The following is a 17,226-nucleotide window of genomic DNA, read 5'->3' as shown; positions in this document are numbered from 1 at the left end:
AAGTAACATACATAACAATAAACTTAAACATGAATGATATTTTTTATATATAAGAAAAAAAGAAAAAGAAAAAAGAGATCCCCCCCCCCCCCCCCCTTTCAGCCAACTCTCCTCAGGAGGGCCATAAAAAAAGAAAAAAAATAAAGAAAAATTAAGCATACATATTAATATCTAGTCAATGTAAATCAAAATGTAAATATTCTGAATATAACAACCACTTATTAATAAAACTATAATGATCACGCAAAACATGTGATTTTTTCATTATTAAACAATAGTTCATCTCATTATGCCAACTATTAATATCAATCATATTTGCATCTTTCCATGTACTAGCAATACATTTTTTCACTACAGATAATGCTAAATATACAAAAGCAAGTTGAAATTTATATCCTGTAATATTTAATACATAACTGAAATATAACCCTTCAGGTAAAATCATATCTTTACCAAAGATCGAATTTGATAATAAAGAAACAAAAAATCCTTATCAATACCATAACTGTCCCTCATCTGATCAAAAGATAAAAAATTTACCTTCTTTAAAACAATCTCCCAAATTTTCCACACCTTTAAATCTCCAATTTAACAAACTTCGATTATGTATTGAGAAAGAAATCAGTTGATTATTATACAACGGAGTCAAGGCTGACAATTCACCACTAATATCTATCATTTTCTTTGTCCTTAACTTCATTAAATGTTTTAATATAGGCACATTATATTGTTGTAACAAATTTACATTCCATCTAAACAATAATCCTCCAATAAAAGCCTGGGGTTGGTAGGTTAGTGGGTGTAACTGTCAGCACAGGTTTCATAAGGAGGAAGGGCCTTCTACTGTACTGTATCTTTATTTTTTTAATTTGCTGCTTCATTTAATGAGTTGTAAATAATTCTGACTTTATGATTATAGATCATTTATCTAATAACCAAGTTTGTTGAGTTTAGGACACTCCAGCAACCACTCGAACAGACATATTGCATACAGACATCCACAAAATGTTCTTGTGCTTATGCTACAAGAGAGTGATCATTCACCACTTAGGTCCTATTACATGTTCCTATTTTCATTTCAGTGGGACTCACTTTAAGAGCTACCAAATCAACCTGCAAGCTTGGAGAGGACTGCGGCTGACAGCAGATTGGGACAGTGTGTACTCATTTCGCTACTTCTGAAGAGAGAGGAAGTGTTCCAGGGACACAGGTGCAGAATCATGTGACAACATATTAAAGAAACAGTACATTGTTTGATCAGGGGCCATTTTAAGGAAACAGCACTTGGAGCAGCCGCTCTTTGGAGGAACACTGCACTGAAGTGGGATCAAGTGATAATGGGCAATTTGTTTTCTCCCTTTAAAGAGAATTAGTGTTCCACACCATGACCATTGTAATGGTCATTTTGGCTGACCCAGGAAAGGGTTCTGGAAGCTCTGTGAAAGCCACTCGCTTCATTTGCCCTGTACGAAGAAAGGGAGGCTACCACTCATCTGAAAGGACATTTTCTCTGGAAGCACCTCGACAAGGATTTCCTGAGTTTACAATAGTCTGCCACCCGTTGTCTCCCACCTACTTCGTGATCACTTCTTTGCATCAATTTAAAGCCTGCACGTCAACACTGGATTTCTGAGACTGAACTTTCAACTGACTTTCCAGAATTGGGCCCCAAGCTGTAATGGTTTGGGAAATGCCACGCACACACACAAAAGTATATACACACATAGTTGGGGGTTAAGTTTACATAAATAAGGTGTTATATTATTAGTAATTAATAATAAAAATATTTTAAATACAGGTAGTTCCTGACTTATGACTGTAATTGGGACCAAAGGACTGGTTGCAACTCAGATTCACCCCACCACGTGTGGCTTAACGAGGTCTTGAAGCAATTTAAAAGATTTTCAACAAATGAACCTTTAATTAAGAATTTCAACATATGTACAGTATAATTACTTAAAAAAAGATACTCAACATATGATCTTCTAGTCAATAATAAAGAATTGCAACTTATAGAGTGGAACCCTCATTTAACATAAGCCAGTTTAGCGCAGAGACTTCAGGCGGGAACAGTTGGTTTACTAAAAATTGATTTGTTTTTCAATTTCGACCGTAACCACAACCACTTAATGAAGCTTCGATTTAGTGCAATCCCTGCTTTTTTTGCGATGATTTTTTTTTTGGACCCAATCACATTGTATACAGTAATTTTAATACAAATAATGTACTTGTACAGGAATTTTACTAAAGATTTTTTTTTTAAATTGGTCATATGTGCAGGTGGATATTGGAAGTCAAAACTACCTGTATAACATTGTCTTGGCCAGTTTCTAGTACTACTATCAAAGTTCATAACAATCCACTAATCTACCAGCAAATGCCTGGCATAGAGACACACGAATACAAAAAAGAAATGCACAGAGTATTCCCCTATAGAAAAATCACATACAATTTAAGGAGAAAATATGACATATTCGTTAGGTTATAGCAGCCTTATCTGCAACATGGAGGTATGCAGATACCTCTTCTAAATAGAAGAAAGGTAAAAATCTGTACTAATAGTGGAACGATTGAGATAATGAAGCAGGTTGTGGCACAGATGACGTCCTCTTGTTTCGTATCTTTTTCATTTTACTTTGTGTCACTTTGATTTTATATTTGGTTTCTTTAAGGGTCCGTGACTCTATAGATTTTTGGTTCATGTTTGTTTAATTTACATAATCTTTTCCTTGAGGTATTAGGGTATAGGAGAGAAGGGAGAGGGGTGGGAAGGGGGAAAAAAAACAGACTCTGAATGCAATACATCACTGTTGAGAAAGATTGTACAGTACAACTCCGATTACCTGAAATCAGATTCTCTGAAATCCTCAGTTATCCAAATTTATTATCTCCCTAATGTGCACAGAGCCACAGGGAGAACATTCAAACACTAGACAGTTCTAGTTACCTCCTGAGAGGCCTTCAACAATACCCTTGCCTCTTAGCACCAAGGTGCATGAGAAATCATTGTCTTTCAATAGATGCAACCCATCTTGCTTCATAGAAATGACTGGCGAGATTTTTTTCCCTGCTCAATGCCAAACACCAATCAATCAGGACTCTCGGTAATTCATCCATTATGGTTCTCGACTTCCCATCCCAGCAAAGATCCTCCTGCATCCCATTCCATTCCCCTCATCTCCCTTGCCGTGTTTCCCCCAAGAAGAGCCTCAACTAACTCAGAGGTTTGGCATGACATCAGAAACCCTGGCAAATTTCTACAGATGTGTGGTGGAAAGTCCGTTGACCGGCTGCATCACAGTCTGGAAAGGGGACTTCTATAGCCCTATGACAGGCAAAATCCTCCCCACCACTGAGAACATAGAGAATGCTGCCATCAGAAGCAATCATCAAGGATATAGGCGCTACAAGACTTGCACCACCAAGTTCAGAAACAGCTGCTACCCCTCCACCATCAGACTCAATCAGGGACTCATTTAAGGACTCTTACTTTTGCACTTTATGGATATTTTTTCCTCTATATTGTACAGTTTGTTTACATGCAGGAAAAAGAATCTCAATGTCGTACATCATGTCTGCCTAGTCCCACTGACCTGCATCCAGTCCATAGCCTTTCATACCTCTCCCATCTATGTACCTGTCCAAATTCTTCTTAAAAGTTAAAACTGTGCTTAATAGTAGAAACAGTCTTTGAATTTAAGAGAGAGTTGTAATGGAGAGTGATCCGAAATGGCTATAATGTCATACTTACAAGCAGTTACAAGTGGAATAAAACGTGAATCAATAAAAAAGTGATCAATTCTCGAGTATGAATGGTATACATGAGAAAAAAAGGAAAACTCTTTATCTGTCGGGTGAAGAAATCTCCAAATATCAACAGCTCCAGAGTTAGTAAGGAAAGAGTTAATATATGTAGCCGATTTATTCGGTAGGAGCTTTGAAGGTTTCGACCTATCTAGGACAACAGTTAGAATCCCCACCCATTATTAAATGATATTCATTTAGATTGGGTAAAATAGTAAACAAAGATCTAAAAAACTCAGGGTGATCTACATTCGGGGCATAAACATTAACCATGACAACCTTAATATTGAATAATAACCCAGTAACAAATAAAAATCTGCCATTAGGGTCTACAGTGATGTCATGTTGAACAAATGTAATAGAGGGATCAATAAAAATAGATACACCTCGAGTCTTAGAGCATGAGTTGGCATGAAATTGTGGGCCTTTCCAAGATTTAAAAAAACGCAGATTATCCTCCTTCCTCACATGAGTCTCCTGTAAAAAAAATAATCTGTGCTTTCAGTCTCTGGAATACTTTAAAGACCTTCCTCCTTTTAAACATGTTGTTTAGACCATTAGCATTCCAAGAGACAAAATTAATGTTTTGATCCATTACTTAGGTCAACCCTCCAGTATATAAAGGGTTAACCAAAGCAGGGACCCATGCGCCCGGAAGAAGAATTAAGATATAAGGAAGGACCGGAAATGACGATGTGTCAGCCATATCTGTAGTTCTAAAAGAAAAATCAAGAAAAAACAAAAGAAAATGAAACATAAAAACCCCTGAAGGAAAAACAAAACCCACCCCCCACCCACAAAGCCCCCCATCTGACCAGAGAGTGATCAGAGAAAAAAGAAGAGATAATACTAAACCTACCCCCATGTCTTCAGACGGCAGCTCCTAATATTAAGATAAGATCCACCACCTAAACTTATAAAAAGGATAACTCAAGCTAAAATCAAATACTAAATATTGAAAGAAAAATATTTAAAAAGAAATAAAAGAAAAATCGTAATTGTGTAGTACCTACTGATAAAACAAAGTCATAAAGAGTTAAATCATTTTAAAATTAGTTTATGAAGAAAGACAAAGAGAAAATGGTGAATGTAAAAAAAACCATGAAAAGTTTTAATAAACAAAAAATAAAAAAATCGCCATTTTCAGTAATTCAGAAATAAAATAGTAAAGAATATAATCATATTATTAGTATAGATTCTTTGGCTTGGCTTCGCGGACGAAGATTTATGGAGGGGGTAAAAAGTCCACGTCAGCTGCAGGCTCGTTTGTGGCTGACCAGTCCGATGCGGGACAGGCAGACACGATTGCAGCGGTTGCAAGGGAAAATTGGTTGGTTGGGGTTGGGTGTTGGGTTTTTCCTCCTTTGCCTTTTGTCAGTGAGGTGGGCTCTGCGGTCTTCTTCAAAGGAGGCTGCTGCCCGCCAAACTGTGAGGCGCCAAGATGCACGGTTTGAGGCGTTATCAGCCCACTGGCGGTGGTCAATGTGGCAGGCACCAAGAGATTTCTTTAGGCAGTCCTTGTACCTTTTCTTTGGTGCACCTCTGTCACGGTGGCCAGTGGAGAGCTCGCCATATAATACGATCTTGGGAAGGCGATGGTCCTCCATTCTGGAGACGTGACCCATCCAGCGCAGCTGGATCTTCAGCAGCGTGGACTCGATGCTGTCGACCTCTGCCATCTCGAGTACCTCGACGTTAGGGGTGTGAGCGCTCCAATGGATGTTGAGGATGGAGCGGAGACAACGCTGGTGGAAGCGTTCTAGGAGCCGTAGGTGGTGCCGGTAGAGGACCCATGATTCGGAGCCGAACAGGAGTGTGGGTATGACAACGGCTCTGTATACGCTTATCTTTGTGAGGTTTTTCAGTTGGTTGTTTTTCCAGACTCTTTTGTGTAGTCTTCCAAAGGCGCTATTTGCCTTGGCGAGTCTGTTGTCTATCTCATTGTCGATCCTTGCATCTGATGAAATGGTGCAGCCGAGATAGGTAAACTGGTTGACCGTTTTGAGTTTTGTGTGCCCGATGGAGATGTGGGGGGGCTGGTAGTCATGGTGGGGAGCTGGCTGATGGAGGACCTCAGTTTTCTTCAGGCTGACTTCCAGGCCAAACATTTTGGCAGTTTCCGCAAAGCAGGACGTCAAGCGCTGAAGAGCTGGCTCTGAATGGGCAACTAAAGCGGCATCATCTGCAAAGAGTAGTTCACGGACAAGTTTCTCTTGTGTCTTGGTGTGAGCTTGCAGGCGCCTCAGATTGAAGAGACTGCCATCCGTGCGGTACCGGATGTAAACAGCGTCTTCATTGTTGGGGTCTTTCATGGCTTGGTTCAGCATCATGCTGAAGAAGATTGAAAAGAGGGTTGGTGCGAGAACACAGCCTTGCTTCACGCCATTGTTAATGGAGAAGGGTTCAGAGAGCTCATTGCTGTATCTGACCCGACCTTGTTGGTTTTCGTGCAGTTGGATAATCATGTTGAGGAACTTTGGGGGACATCCGATGCGCTCTAGTATTTGCCAAAGCCCTTTCCTGCTCACGGTGTCGAAGGCTTTGGTGAGGTCAACAAAGGTGATGTAGAGTCCTTTGTTTTGTTCTCTACACTTTTCTTGGAGCTGTCTGAGGGCAAAGACCATGTCAGTGGTTCCTCTGTTAGCGCGAAAGCCGCACTGTGATTCTGGGAGAATATTCTCAGCGACACTAGGTATTATTCTATTTAGTAGAATCCTAGCGAAGATTTTGCCTGCAATGGAGAGCAACGTGATTCCCCTGTAGTTTGAGCAGTCTGATTTCACTTTTATATATTTTTTAAAAAAATTTCTCACAGAGGAGAAAGAAAATATATAAAAATGTGTTAAAGATGAACAGGATAATTAGAGCTATAATGATCTATTACTTTTCGAATGGTCAGAAATCAGAATCTGACTATTAACCTGAAAAAGACCGATATCTACCGCATTTTTTATCGGTCATTCGGGCTGAGAGGTCGCGCTAGATGGGAAATTAGCCGACAGGTAGGTCCGTGCTGCAGACATTAAGCACTGGCGTTTTGATGTTACATTATTGCAAGATTTAGACTTTGTTAAATTTATGAAAGAACAAATTAACTTTTTCTTTTCAACAAATTACACTACGGAAATTTCTTATGGAATATTGTGGGATACATTCAAGGCTTATATTCGTGGTCAAATTATTTCTTACTCAGTAGCTTTGAAGAAATGCATCAAAAACAAGATTCATCTATTGGTTGAGAAGATTAAAGACATTGATAAGAAATATGTGACTGATCCTACTGAAGAACTTTACAAACAAAGAATTGAACTGCAGATGGAATATAATTTGTTACTTACATCTTCGATTGAAAACCAGCTAATTAGATCTAAATCTGATTTTTATGTGCATAGTGAGAAATCGGGTAAACTGTTGGCTAATCATCTGAAGAATATTTCAGCTAGACGCCAAATTGTGGAGATTCGCAAACAGAATGGAGAACTGACTGTTAACCAGGAAGAGATAAATCAATCTTTCCAAAATTTTTATACATCCTTATATAGTACAGAATCCCTTCAAGACCTTAGTAATATGTTTAATTTTTTAGAACATTTGAAATTCCCAAAAGTATTACCTCAAGATAACTTAGAATTAAGTAAATCCATTACAGATTCGGAGATCAATAATACTATTTTCTCACTGAACTCGGGGAAAGCACCAGGTCCCGATGGATATTCTGTGGAATTTTATAAAGCTTTTTCTTCTACTCTCTCTCCCTGGCTGATTAAGATGTTTGATGAATCTATCACATTGGGTAAACTACCACAATCATTTTACAGAGCTACGATTTCTCTAATCTTGAAAAAAAATAAAGACCCGACCGAATGTTCTTATAGACCTATTTCTTTGTTGAATGTTGATTCTAAGATCTTCTCTAAAATTCTAGCGACAAGGCTAGAGAAGATATTATCTCTGAAGACCAGACTGGATTCATTAAAAATCGTTATTCCTCCTTTAATATTAGAAGATTGATGAATATTATTTACACTCCTTCACACAAGTCTTCAGAATGTGTTATTTCACTAGATGCTGAGAAGGCCTTCGATAGAGTAGAATGGCCTTATTTATTTACAGTTCTTGAAAAATTTAATTTTAGTCCGATATTTGTATCTTGGATTAAACTTCTTTATAATTCCCCAGTTGCCTCGGTTTTTACTAATACCCAAAGATCGCCATATTTTCGATTATTTCGGGGCACCAGGCAAGGGTGCCCCCTTAGCCCTTTATTATTTAACTTAGCTTTAGAACCTTTGGCAATTGCTATCAGAGAAGCACCCAATATTACTGGTATTATTCGTTGCAGGGATATTCATAAAGTATCACTATATGCAGATGATTTATTGTTATATATTTCCAATCCTGAAAATTCTATTCCTGCAGTTTTATCTTTATTAGCCCAATTTAGTAATTTTTCGGGATATAAACTGAATTTAAATAAAAGTGAATTATTCCCTTTTAATGGATGGGTCCCTATTTATGATAGTTTACCTTTTAAAATAGCTAGAGACCATTTTATATATTTAGGGATTAAGATTACTAAAAAACATAAAGATTTGTTTAGGACTAATTTTTTCCCTCTATTGGACCTGATCGGCAGTTTACTTACCAATTGGTCACCATTATCCCTATCCATGATAGGCCGAATTAATGCTATTAAGATGATGATCTTACCTAAATTTTTATATATATTCCAAGCTATACCTATTTTTGTTCCTAAATCTTTTTTTGATAAGGTCGATTCTAAATTGTCCTCATATATCTGGCAAAACAAGAATCCTAGTTTGGGGAAAAAATATTTACAGAAATCTAAACTAGAGGGAGGGTTGGCATTACCCAACTTTAGAATTTATTACTTGGCAATTAATATTAGTTACTTAAGGTATTGGTTGAATTATTCAGAATTATCTCTAAATCCCCATTGGGTAAATTTAGAAATTAAACCAATACAAAATTTTCAATTAGCTCTATTTTGGGAGCTGCTCTCCCTTTTACTCTTACTAAATTATATAAACAAATTGATAATCCAATGGCTAAACATACACTACGTATATGGTTTCAATTCCGGAGATTTTTTGGCCTAAGTCATTTTATCTTGGAAACTCCTATTGTACTAAATTTCCTTTTTCATCCCTCTCTAATTGATCAAGCTTATTTACTCTGGAAAGTTAAAGGTATAACATGCTTTTCGGATTTATTCTTGGATAACTCTTTCATGTCATTTGAACAATTATCCATGAAATATGATTTACCTCGATCTCATTTCTTTCGATATTTGCAGATTAGGAGTTTCTTAGTTTCGACTTTACCCTCTTTTCCCAATCGGGAGACTACGACTGTTTTAGAGGATATACTATATTCAAAATTCCCTCCAAAAGGTGTGATATCTAAATTATATAATATAATTACAAAAATAAATTCTGGGACTTTTGAAAAGTTTAAAAATGATTGGGAAAGAGAACTCAACCTTCATATTTCTAATGAAAATTGGAATAAAATTCTGCGACTGGTAAACTCCTCTTCTCTATGTGCAAAACATTCACTAATACAGTTTAAAGTTGTTCATAGAGCTCATATGTCTAAAGATAAACTCCATCGCTTTTATTCTCATATCGATCCTATATGTGATAAATGTCAATTGGAAATAGCTTCCCTTACACATATGTTTTGGTCCTGTCCCTCTTTACAGAATTATTGGAAGGAAATTTTTTCCATTATATCTACTGTTTTGAATATTGATTTACAACCACATCCCATTACTGCAATTTTTGGATTACCTATGATAGATTTGACTTATTTATCTCTTCCTGCGGATCGTATGATTGCTTTTCTTACACTAATGGCTAGAAGATCTATACTATTAAATTGGAAAGAGGTAAATCCTCCCACTGTTTTCCAATGGTTTACCCAAACTATACTATGTTTAAATTTAGAGAAAATTAGAAACTCTGTCTATGAATCCCCTTCTAAGTTTGAGTTAACCTGGCGACCATTTATTCAATATTTTCATTTGTGGTGAGTTGATCTGGCTCTGTTTTCTTTCTATGATTATGTATGATAATTGGGCTGTAAGATGAGATTGGAGTGATCGGCGTGGTTTAGCTATATCTGTAGGTTTTTTTAAAGTTTTTTTTTATAAAGTTTTTTAAATTCAGATTTGTTTTTTCTTCTTTTTTGGGTTTTTTTTTCTCTTTTTTCATATATTGTTATTAATTATATCTTTTTTTTTAGAGATATTTCACACCCTAAACTGATCAAAAATTATTTTTTTATATTTTTATTCTGTAATATTATTGTTTAATATCTCTGTATTAATTCATTACTTACTATGTATTTTTTTATATCTCTTTGAACTGTATGTGTTTATAAATTATAATAATAATAAAAAGATTGAAAAAAAAAGTTAAAACTGACCCCACATTCACCACTTCAGTTGGCAGCTCATTCCACACTCCCACTTTCTGAATGAAAGTCCTCTAAACTTTCCATCTTTCACCCTTAACCCATGTCCTCTAGTTTGTATCTCACCTACCCTCAGTGGAAAAAAAAGTCTACCTACAGTTACTCTTTCTCTACCTCTCATAATTTTAAATACCTCTGTCAAATCTCCCCTCATTCTTCTATGCTCCAGGGAAAAAAGTCCTAACCTGCTTAAGCTTTCCTTGTAATTCAGTTCCTCAAATGCAGGCAACATCCTAGTATATTTTCTCTGCACTCTTTCTAGCTTATTGATATCTTTCCTGTAGTTAGGTGACCAAAACTGCACACAATACTTCAAATTTGACCTTACTAATGTCTTAAACAACTTTACCATACAGCACAACCCCTACACTCAATACTCTGATTTATGAAGGCCAATATGCCAAAAGCTCTCTTTACAATCCTTTCTGTGATGTCATTTTCAGGGAATTATGTATCTGTATTCCCAGATCCCTCTGTTCTACTGCACTCCTCAGTGCCCTACCATTTAACATGTATGTTCTTTCTTGGTTTCTCCTTCCAAAATGCAACACCTCACACTTACCTGCATTAAATTCCATCTGCCATTTATCAGCTCATTTTTCTGGCTTTGAAAACTGTCCTTACTGTTCACAACACCTCCAATCTTTGTATCATCTGCAAACTGTGCAATTTACCACATTATCATCCAGATCATTAATACAGTCCCCCTCCATGTTTGGTACAAAGACACTGTAGCAGACTTCAGCAGGGATTTTATCTGAAGGCTGCACCTGGCAATTGGAATCAGGTGACTCAGGCAATTGGATTTGAAAAGATCAGATCATCAGGAAGCTGACTGGACAATAGAGATCAAGTGATCCAAGGGAACTTGTATTTTTTTCCATGAATTTGTGACGCAGGGTATTAATTCACTTCAACCTAGCAGTTCTGGAGACAGAACTTTCGACTGGAGTTCCACACTGTACATGCAGCAGTGAGCAGGAAATGTACAACTAATTAGTTGTTTTTTTTCTACAATATTTTTTTTCCTTTATTTGTCCCTATGCTTCAGTTTCATATTTGTTATAAACAATCCACATGTAATTAAAGTACACATTCCAGATTTTATTCAAGGCTATTTTTCTACATTATGGTTTGACGATCTAAAAATTACAGCACTTTTTGTAAAGAGTCTCCCCCCCCCCATTTCAGAACACCATAATGTTTGAGACACTTGGCTTCGCAGGTGTTTGAGAGTACTCAAGTATGTTTAATTGCTTCATCGGTGCAGGTGGAAGAGAGCAAGGCTTGCTTCTAAGCTTTTGAACACCTTTGCAGTCTGTAGTTGCCATATTTCAACATGAAGACCAGAGTTGTGTCAAAGAAGCCATTATGATGCTATAGGATTACCAAAATCAAGACTTTGGAAGATCATTAAAAAAGAGCATACTGGTGAGCTCAGTAATGGCAACAGGACTGGTATTCCAAGGAAGTTCTCCAATGCTGATAACAGAAGAATTCTCATTGTAATGAAGAAATATCCCCAAACGCATGACCGACAGATCAGAAACACTCTAGAGGAGGCACATCTAAAGCCCCTTTCACACTTGTAAGTGATCCCAGGAATTAACTGCCAATTGGCCTTTAAAGTGTCTAATGTGAAAGCAGAATCAGCTCAACGCCGGCATCAGATGGCATCATGTCATGGAGGGGATTGACGGCCTTGACACCTAGTACAATCCTCGGCATCTGCAGATGACGGCATTGCAATCAGGCAAGTGTGAAACAGGTAATTGCATTGTGGGACTGAAATGACCCAAGTTTTTGTGCAAGTGCTGGAAAGTGAAGGAAGAAAAGATTAAAATGAAGGTTATACATAAACTTTGCCACTGGAAATTGGCAGTGGTGGCGGGGAAAGAGAAAGAGAGAGAGAGAGAGAGAGAGAGAGAGAGAAATAAATAGCAATAGCAGACAATTTTTAAACAGCGTGGGAAAATTGGTAGTGATATAGTACACAATTTATAAAGACCGTGGGGGGGGGGGGAGAAAAGCAATGGCGGACCTGGTTTCCCAAAATGCTGTGCGGCAGATAAATCCCTCCATGAATGCAGCCGGGCATACAGCCCTTTCTCTGCTGCATGGAATTCTGGGAGGACAGGTCCACCATCACTTTCCCCCCCATGGTATTTATAAATTGTATGCAATCGTGCTACCAACTTTCCAATGCCGTTTAAATTGTACACGATAATGCTTCCAACTTTCCCACTGTATAAATTGTGTGCCATAGCGCTAACTTTCCCACACTACATAAATTGTGCAATAAAGCGCTACCAACTTTCCCACCCTGTTTAATTGTCCACTATTGTTATTTATTACAAGCACTTCCCTACGGTCCCTTATAGAGGTTTATATAGGTCAGCACAACAACAGGGCTGAAGGGCTCATACTGTACTGTGCATAAAGTTTAATGATGTTATAATTAGGCATGATTAATTTTGCCCTTTGGGCAAGAGTGACCACAATATGGTGGAATTTTACATTAGGATGGAAAGTGACAGGGTTAATTCTGTAATTCAGGTTCTGAACTTAAAGAAGGGTGACTTTGAGGGTATGAGACGCGAATTGATTAAGTTAGATTGACAAATGTTACTTAAAGGATTAACTGTAGAAAGGCCTTGGCAAGCATTTAAGGATCATCTGGATGAAACACAGCATTTGTTCATCCCAGTTTGGAAAAATAACTCAAGGAGGGTAGTACATCCTTGGATAACCAGGGAAATCAGGGAGAGTATCAAGTGTAAAGAGGAAGCGTATAGACTAGCCAGGAAAGACAGAATACTAGAGGATTGGGAGAAATTCAGAGTTCTACAGAGGAAGACAATGGGATTAATCAGGAAAGACAAAAGAGATTATGAGAAAAAGTTGGCAGGGAACATAAAAAATGTCTGCAAAAGTTTTTAGATATGTAAAGAGAAAGAGACTAGTAAAGACAAATGTGGGTCCCTTGCAGTCAGAAACAAGCGAATTGGTCATGAGGAAAAAGGACATGGCAGACCAATTAAATAACTACTTTAGTTCGGTCTTCATTAGGGAAAATATGAATAATCTTCAGGAAATAATAGGGGCCCATGCAGCTAATGTGACGGAAGGACTGGGGAAAATAAGTGTAAGTTATGAAGTTGTGTTGGATAAATTGAAGGGATTAAAGGCAAACAAGTCCCCAGGGCCAGATGGTCTGCAACCCAGAGTGCTAAAGGAAGTAGCCCATGAAATAGTGGATGCCTTGTTGATAATTTTTCAAAACTCTTTAGATTCTGGAGTACTTCCTGAGGAGTGGAGGGTGGCTAATGTAACTCCACTTTTTAAAAAGGGAGGGAAAGAGAAATCAGGGAATTATAGACCAGTTATCTTGACATCGGTAGTGGGGAAAATGTTAGAGTCAGTTATTAAAGATGTGATTGCAGCACATCTGGAAAGTGGTGAATTCATTGGTCAGAGCAGCATGGATTTATGAAGGGAAAATCGTATCTGACTAATCTTACTGAATTTTTTGAGGATGTAACTAGTAGAGTGGATAGGGGAGAACCAGTAGATGTGGTTTACCTGGATTTTCAGAAGGCTTTTGATAAGGTCCCACACAGATTACTATACAAACTTAAGGCACACGGTATAGGGGATTATGGTATTGAGGTGGATAGAGAATTGGTTGACAGATAGGAAACAAAGAGTGGGAATAAACGGGTACTTTTTGGAATGGCAGTCAGTTACTAGTGGGGTACCACAAGGCTCAGTGCTAGGACCTCAGATATTTACGATATATATTAATGATTTAGATGAGGAAATAGAGAACAGCATTTCCAAGTTTGCAGATGACACAAAGCTGGGTGGCATTGTAAGCTGTGTAGAGGCTGTTAAGAGTGTGCAGGGTGACTTGGACAGGTTGGGTGAGTGGGCAAATGCATGGCAGATGCAATATAATGTGGATAAGTATGTGGTTATCCACTTTGGAGGAAAGAATGGGAGGGTTGAGTACTATCTTAATGGTATCGAATTAGGAAAAGGGGAGATGCAGAGACTTGGGTGTCGCTGTGCATCAGTCATTAAAAGTGGGCATGCAGCAAGCAGTAAAAAACGCGAATGGTATGTTGGCATTCATATCAAGAGGATTCGAGTTCAGAAGCAGAGAGGTATTGATGCAGTTGTATAGGTCCTTGGTGAGACCTCACCTTGAGTATTGTGTTCAGTTTTGGTCTCCTTATCTGAGGAAGGACATCATTGCCATGGAGAAAGTGCAGAAAAGGTTTACCAGATTGATACCAGGGATGGCAGGACTTGCATATGAAGAAAGGCTAGAACGACTGGGCTTGTACTCGCTGAAGTTTAGACAATTAAGAGGAAATTTAATAGAAACATTCAAAATTCTTAAGGGATTTGACAGGCTAGATGCAGGAAGATTGTTCCCAATGTTGAGCAAGTCTAGAACCAGGGGTCACAGTTTAAGGATAATGGGGAAGTCCTTTAGGACTGAGATGAGGAAGAATTTTTTCAGAGGGTAGTGAATTTATGGAATTCTCTGCCACAGGAAATGATTGAGGCCGGTTCCATAGCTATATTTAACAGAGAGTTAGATTTAGTACTTGTGACTAGGGGGATCAGGGGGTATGGAGAGAGAGCTGGAACAGGGTACTGAGTGGATGATCAGCCATGATCAAAATGAATGGCGGCGTAGGCTTGAAGGGCCAAATGGTCTACTTCTACACCTAGTTTCTATGTTCAAATACAAGATCATAATACATTAATCAGGATTTAGGGCAGGTCCACTTTCACTTGATGCATCATGACATCACCGGTAGAAGGTAGAACAGTCCTAACCCCGGGGATGCCTCCTTGCAAGTGTGAAAGCGTTCAGTGTCCCAGTTAGGAGTGGTCAAGTGTGAAAAACCAAGCCCCCATTCCTATCCCTGGATACTTCATGGCTGATTTAGTGGGATGCAACTGTAAAAGGGGATAATGACGACTGTCTGCAGAGTTTTCATCAACAGAAATTCAGAGGGTAAACTGCAAGATGCAAATTGCTAATTAGTCACAGCCAATAAGTATTTAAAAGAGCCTAAAGAATTCTGGAAAGAGGTCTTGAGGGCAGATGAGACCTCAGAATGAATACAACAGCAAAGTGTAGAGGTGAAAAGGAACTGCCGAAAATCCAAAGCATACCACCTTTGCCATGGTTTGCAATTTGCAGTGTAGATTCTATTTCAGTTGATGAAATCTTCTGTGGACTGTAGTCATTGACATATCCACACCCGTCTCCAGAAGCTTCTGGGGATTTTTCTTCATTATGAGAATTCTTCTGTCATCAGCCATGGTGGTCTTCCTTGGAATACCAGTCTCTTTGCAATTACTTAGCTCATCGGTACGCTCTTTATTCTAAATGATGTTCCAAACCGTTGATTTTGATAATCCTAAGATTTGGATGATGTCTCTTACTGTTTTATTCTTGTTTTTCAGCCTCATAATGGCTTCTTTGACTGTCATTGGCACAACTCTGGTCCTCATGTTGAAATATGGCAACTATAGACTTCAAAGGTGATCTAAAGCTTATAGACAAGCATAGCTCTTACACCTGCACCAATGAAGCAATTAAACATACCAAGTACTTACAAACACCTGTGAATCCAAATGTCCCAAACATTATGGTGTCCTGAAATTTGGGGGGGGGGGGGGGGGCGGGCAGTGAAGGATCCATGTATTAAAAGTGCTGTAATTTCTGGTCAAACCAAAATGTTCATAAATAACCGTGAATAAAATCTGGAATGTGTACCTTAATGACATGTGGATTGTTTGATTACAAATTTTAAACTGTGGGACACTGGAGCAAATAAGAGATATGTGTGTCTTTGTCCCAAACATTATAGAGGGCCTTGTACGTGACACACAATAAAGGTCCAAGCACCAATCCCTGAGGCATACCACTAGTCAAAGGCATCCAGTCTGAGAAGCAATCATTCCACAAATTATGCAAATTGAAGGTTGGATCTCTCAGTGGGCACCCATCTCAATTCCCCATCCCAGTCCCTTGCTGACATGTCTGTCCACAGTCTCATGCACTGCTCGACTGAGACCACCCTCAAATTGAAGATACAACACCTCATCTTCCGATTGAGCACCCCCCAACTAGATAGCATTAATATAAACCTCTCTAACTTTCACTAAACACTCCCACCTTTCTCCATTGTCTCCTTCTGCACAAACATGACAAATTCTCACCTCTCCCCTGATCATATCCAATTAACACTTTTTATTGGTCTGGATTCCTCCTCCAACTCGCATTATTTGAATTCTGAGATTTCCTGCTTCTGCCTCATTCTGCTTAATCCAAGAAGAAGGGCTCAGACGAGTGGTTCCCAACCCTTTCTTTCCACTCACACACCACCTTAAGTAATCCTATGCCATCAGGGTTCTGTGATTAGTAAGGGATTGCATAAGGTGGTATGTGAGTGGGAAGGAAAGGTTGAGAATCCCTGATCTAGACCCAATTGCTACTGAAATATTTTGCTTGAGAAAAATTGTAATAGGCCCATTTCCTTTGGAGCTATTAAACGAGTCCATTAGGTACATTTAAAACAGTGGTTCTCAAACTTTTTCTTTCCACCCACATCCCTTACTAGAAGAACACCTATAGACAACAGCAACACTAGAGCACCTCTAGCTTAGGGAATGCTTAAAAGTGGGATGGGCTTAGACCCTAAACGTCAGCAATATATCTGCTCTTTATGATTGAAGACTGGTGGAGTTCCCCCAGCTATTCGGTGAGTTTTTACTACAATCACAGTGTCTGCAAGTCATCATTCATCACTGCTCTCGCTTCCCTCGTGTAGCCAATGACATGCAATGTACTGTGTGTCAAACCGGAATGACGCCTTTCTCCCACCCAGGCACAAGCTC

The 17,226-nt window shown here is 38.5% G+C and overlaps 1 protein-coding gene across 2 annotated transcripts in view; it reads right to left on the bottom strand.

Annotated features, from left to right (window-relative positions):
- Positions 1–17,226, bottom strand: part of rpa2 (replication protein A2) — a 37,724-nt gene that overhangs the window by 19,940 nt on the left and 558 nt on the right. Inside the window, exon 2 of one of the 2 annotated variants that reach the window (XM_069895242.1) lies at positions 10,865–10,963. The exons of the other annotated variant lie outside the window; for it this stretch is intronic. Within the exon in view, the coding sequence (XP_069751343.1) occupies positions 10,865–10,880 (16 nt within the window). The 5' untranslated portion in view covers positions 10,881–10,963. The remainder of the gene's footprint in view (positions 1–10,864; positions 10,964–17,226) is intronic. 2 annotated transcript variants of the gene reach the window in all.

Source organism: Narcine bancroftii, chromosome 8 (assembly GCF_036971445.1).
Source record: "Narcine bancroftii isolate sNarBan1 chromosome 8, sNarBan1.hap1, whole genome shotgun sequence".
Lineage (NCBI taxonomy): Eukaryota > Metazoa > Chordata > Chondrichthyes > Torpediniformes > Narcinidae > Narcine > Narcine bancroftii.
This window is presented reverse-complemented; position numbering and strand designations above follow the sequence as displayed.